This window comes from Pinus tabuliformis, chromosome 1_1 (genome assembly GCF_031772625.1).
Source record: "Pinus tabuliformis cultivar Carrire ecotype Pingquan chromosome 1_1, CPIR1, whole genome shotgun sequence".
NCBI lineage: Eukaryota > Viridiplantae > Streptophyta > Pinopsida > Pinales > Pinaceae > Pinus > Pinus tabuliformis.
In genome coordinates this window covers 555500146-555505626 of record NC_142297.1, presented here as the reverse complement: position 1 = coordinate 555505626, position 5481 = coordinate 555500146, and the positions used below count along the sequence as shown (strand labels likewise).

At 33.6% G+C, this 5481-nt stretch overlaps 1 protein-coding gene across 1 annotated transcript; it reads right to left on the bottom strand.

The window, feature by feature from the left end:
- Window positions 1-2131: 2131 nt before the first annotated feature.
- LOC149214349 (clavaminate synthase-like protein At3g21360) lies at window positions 2132-5039 on the bottom strand. The gene is made up of 3 exons (XM_089392274.1): window positions 4398-5039; window positions 3841-4094; window positions 2132-2885 (listed from the first exon to the last, which is right to left on the bottom strand). Exons 1-3 carry the CDS (start codon window positions 4815-4817, stop codon window positions 2531-2533), a joined length of 1029 nt encoding a protein of 342 aa, XP_089248400.1. The 5' UTR covers window positions 4818-5039; the 3' UTR covers window positions 2132-2530.
- Window positions 5040-5481: the final 442 nt, after the last annotated feature.

The window sequence follows — 5481 nt, the reverse complement described above, 5'->3', positions numbered from 1 at the left end:
TCTAAAGTACTATATATTTCTAATTATATATTTATTAATTAAATTTTCAAATTTTCAAATATTTATTAATTTTGAGATCTAAAAATATTATGATCAGAAATAATGTTGTATGCATATATTGTCCTTTATTAATAGAAACAAAAGAAATTTATATAATTATTTTTATCATTTTGAGAAGTATATTGTAATTTATTATTATTATTTATTGAATATAAATGTTAATATGAACTACTATCAACTTAGATCCATCTAACACTAGATCTATCATGGGCGAAGAGGGATCAAATCCCTCAAGTGTTTAATTTTCTTATAAAACACCCTTCCTATTAAGAGGTCATGGGTTCAATTCTCTACACACTCTTTGGGATCCCTTTGAGTGGATCATCTTTATACAAATATTCCGTGAAAATATATATATATATATATATATATATATATATATATATATATATATATATATATATATATATACCTTAAGATTGATCAAAACCATAAATCACGACCTTCTCTCAATACTCTTTGGGCTAGGATTCATTGTTGCATTGGTAGGAAGTGATCCCTTAGGGTAGATCAACCATGTACAAATATTTTGTGGATATATATATATATATATATATATATATATATATATATATATAGGGATCCAAAGAGTGTCGAGAGAATTGAAATTTTAATGTATATGGTTAAATGGATCTTAATTTATAGTTACTAATTATATTATATATATATTTCCTTTTGTGGTTAAGGACAGTGACCTCTTAACAAGAAATGTGTTAAGCTAACAGAATGATTATTTTAATTTATATGGTAAAATGGATCTTAATTTATAGTTACTAATTATATTTTATACATATTTTATTTTGTGGTTTAGGGATAGTGATAGCTACCTCCACGAAATATTTGTACCAAGTTAATCCACTTGGAGGGAAATATTTGTACAAAGCTAATCCACCTGAAAGGATTAGTTCAACCTTTGCTTGAAAAGAGAGTGTGAATGCAAATCTATATATAGAAAAGATATTTTAACCAGAAAACTTGAACAATTAAATTAACTTTCAGAACTCCTCTTTATTATATATATATTCTTATAATTAAAAGTTTTATTTTTAATATTTTTGAATTTTAAATTCTAAAAATATTATAATTAAGAATAATATAATATACGTATTATATATAAATTTTAAATTATTCATAATTTTATTAATAAAAACAAATTTACATAATATAACAAACGAAAATAATCTATTTATTACTTTTAACAAATATTATTCTTTATCATTCAATTTTTATTAATGTAACCATCGACTGAAGCAAATATTGTATATTTATTTTTCTACATTAATTAAAAACTCAAATTAATAATAAAAATTAAAACCTTAAAGCAACTAAATTAATATTATCCCATTCTTACACTTACCTTAGCCAGGATGTCTTTAAATAAAATATCTATATCTATGATTTTACTTCTAAGCCAGGATATCTTTAAATAAAATATCTGTGATTTTACTTCACTAAGAAGTTGTCCACTTGTTTCTTTTTGAAAAATTAATTTGAAACAACAAATAATACACATATGCATGATTTGCAAAAATATTGACAATGGGATAAGATCCACCCATTCACCATATTATAAAATGATGCGCACATGCATAATTTGTCAAAACAGAGAGAATAGTACACATCAATATTATCCACACAAGCATGCATAAAATTCCAACGCAATTAAAATAGTACACATCAGTTAGATCGACAAAATGTCAGGAGCGTCCTAGTAAAAAGAACCGGAGTCGTCCACCAAGGTCGAGGAATTGCCTGGAGTAATTGCTTTGAGTGTTAAAAGTGGCCGGAATCCGGGTAAAAAAAATTCAAAAAATCTTGTAGAGATAGTGTTTGAATCGTGTTTTTGATGATGGAAATGGATTCAACACCATAAAAAATATCTAAAACAATTAAAACTTTGAAATTTAACAACTATAATTTGGATTTACAAAAATCTTTACTGGATTTTCTCTAAATATAACTGGAGTTTCCATAACTTTGCAATTCCTCAGCTGGTTAGACTATGGCGAAAGGGTGGGCCCTGGAGTGATCACACATGCATAATTTATCAAAACAGTCAGAACAGTACGCATCAACATTAACCACACTGAATATTATAAGGAGAATAGTACATCCAAGCATAATTTGGTAAAGCCATCAAAATAGTACATATCAATTTGATCCACAAAATATCGGAAGCATCCTACTAGAGGTTCTAGAGCAATCTGGTGACGTTACTTGTAAAATTCTGAAGTTACTGAATATTATAATTTGCTAAAGCCATCAAAATAGTACACATCAATTTGATCCACAAAATATCGGGAGCATCCTACTAGAGGTTCTGGAGCAATCTGGTGACGTTACTTGTAAAATTCTGAAGTTTCCTTATCCTAAACCTTTCACCACGCAATTAAAAACACAGGCACACATTACTTTATTTCCCTAGTTCGTTGATAAAGGTACGCAACATCCCTTGTCTGTGAATAATCTACTACTTGCACATGGCGATAAGGATTCGACGTGGAGGCTTTGAAGGTCTTCTCGCATGCTGAACAGCCATGTTATCCAACAACAACACATCTCCTGCCTCCCACTTCAAATTTACACACTCTTCATTTACCACAGTCTTAAAAGCATCCAGAGCTTCACCAGGAATACCACAGCCATCTCCCATTGACAGCGACTGGTTTCTGTTTCCTCCGCCATAACCCACAATGTTATTAAACCAGACAGGCCTCCCTCGGTATCCATCGAACGATCTGATAGCCTCCATGGGGCCGAATACAAACTCTGCTGATCCATCCTCGTAGCATTCGAAGCTCGAACAGCCCATCATCTCAATAGCTCTGCTCACCATTCATTCAAATGCCAAAGGATTAACTTGTGAAATTAATATTAACTGAAAAGCAAATTTAAGAATGAGATGATGCTTAATTGCACAACCAGAAGACATTACAGAGCGAACTTGTATGAACAGATATGTGCGTTGATATTTTGAACCGAAGCAATGCCTTGAGTTCATTAAACCCATCCAAACTCAGGGTAATATATAGGCTTCGAGATCGCAATTTGATATCGGGGTTTAGTATACACCATGAGATTCTGAGGTCCAAGGGATAATGTGGGAAGAGGTTTTTCGTTATATCAAGGGAAGAGGTTTTTGGTTATATAAAAATTTGTAGGTGTTGGTAAATTTTCCAAATCTGTAAATAAATAGAATTTTTAGAGGGTGGAAATTATGGATTTCATAGAGGTGCTGTGATTTTTTCTCCCAAATGTAGATTCTTTTTCCCAGATATAGCTCAGGGGAATCGAACCTAGTCTAGGCTCAGGCTCTGGTACATACCATGAAGAGATTTGCCGTTACATCAAAACCCGCAGGTTAGATTCCCCGAACTACCTCTAAAGATTTTGGAGAAATGACCACACCTTTATGCAATCCATAATTTCCACTCTAGAGATTCTAATTACATTTTTGGAAAGTTTATCCACCACTACTAATTTTGGTATAACACCAAAATAAAAATTAAAAAATTAAAAAAATCCGAAAATATAAATAATAGATTCCATAAAAGCGCCATGATTCCTCAGACAATATGATATGCACCTCAAAATTGACCAGATAAGCACTTTGAAATTGCCAAGATGATACCCAGGTTTTAAATGGTGATCATTCGAAACAGATTTAGGGTTTCCAGATTGTAAAGCTCATGCCCACGTCGGAGATTTCCAAGCAAAAGCCCAATTAGTTAAAATCCCCAATAATTAAAATCTAGCAAACGGATTATACGTTGTACTTACCTTTTCTTTGCTTCACTTTGGTCGTTCGTTTGAAGAGCAGTCTGCCAATTTTTGGCTATGAAAGAAGTGCGTGAATTGCTGACGGGAGTAGTTATTTTAAAAACTAACCCTACGTCCTTCAATTTTGTTACAAATTCCGGGATTCTCTCTTCCATGCTCTGCACAATTCTTTGGCTAAGAACTATCGCAGTCTCTCCACCGTCGGGAGGTGCAGTCTCGCAGAAGAAAAATAGCTTAGATGGCCACACTTTCATCTGCATCGCAATCATAGTAGAAAATAGAAAACCATTAATTATACTCCAACAGTAAAGGCCATAGAAGATTCGACAACACGCAACTTAAAAATGAAGAATTGCAGAATAAATATCTTCAGTTGTATCGATTCATCTTAACCCGAATCTGCTTATCACATGTCCATTGGTTAATCCGCGGAACATGGATTAGAAGTTAGAATTCACCCGAGACTGATCTCCAATTTCAATAACAGCAAATAAAATTTCAGGCCATCACACCTCTCAACTTCAATCTCAAATAAAACGACATGATCCACGGCTTACCAGCGACATTTCATGGTGGAATTCTATCTGCTCGTGCAGGGGAGCCTCGTTGGTGGTGTAAACTCTGTCTTCCACCTTAGTTCTGTAAGGAAAGCCCATATATGGCTGCTCTTCCCATCCAAATGCTTCCACGAATAACTTAAAATCCGCAGCCGTTCTAACAGGGAAACCTCTGAAGAGCAGAGCGCTGTGTTGCATGAGTTGATGTTGTATCCATTCTTTGTTGTTACATATGGCCTTGGTTACATCTGCAATGGTTCCTGCATGATGGTGAGAATTAATGGATTGGTACGGAGGGAGCAGAACCTTGGGAAATAATCTATTTTCTCCGAATATTCCTGCAACCAATATTTTCTGGTCTGGTATCCGACCTTCCAAGAAACCATTGATGGTTGTAGATGATTCTGATCCACCCTCCATATATGACCACAGTCCAACAGACAATACATTAATCCTTGATATATGACCACAGTCCAACAGGGGATACTTTAACAAAAGTTCGGCCAAAACGAAGACTTTGTACAGTAGATTTTTTTTCCATATGTGGGTGGGGTACGCTAATCCTTTGGCTCAGAACTCATCTCCATATGAAGATGTCACATGTTTCAAGTTGATAAGGAGCGTGTGTTCTATGTTGCAGCATTAACAGAATACAGTTCATTCTATTGGTCATGACATTAGAATTTGTTATCAACACTAATAAGCCACTAAAAGATTAAAGGACCAGTTTTAATTTTTTATATTCATAAAATTGAGAAATATAAAATATTAGTTTCATATATATATATTTTATTATCATGTATAATAATTTTACCAATTTTGTTCTCAATCAAAAAGCGAATTTCAGAAAGCGACCCTGAAAGCCCTGTGAGAAAATCCTTTCTCACGAAAGATTTGTCCCTACTACCATTTTCTTTGAACCCACGTGTTTGTACGCTTTCTTTGAGCAAAACATTCCATCAGAGCTCGTGGAATTGTCCCATTTCTATTCTAAACATTGCACTTGACGATTGCCCTTACGTTGTCCACCGTCACGAAATTTATAGTGCACCTTTTTTCAGGTAGTCTAACGAGGCCCGGGAGG

Coding starts and splice junctions, on each gene's coding strand:
- LOC149214349 (XM_089392274.1), bottom strand. CDS start 4,817: ATGGAGGGTGGATCAGAATCATCTACAACCATCAATGGTTTCTTGGAA. Junction 4,095..4,397: donor TCCACCATGAAATGTCGCTG/GTAAGCCGTGGA, acceptor ATTGCGATGCAG/ATGAAAGTGTGGCCATCTAA. Junction 2,886..3,840: donor CAAAGTGAAGCAAAGAAAAG/GTAAGTACAACG, acceptor AATGGTGAGCAG/AGCTATTGAGATGATGGGCT.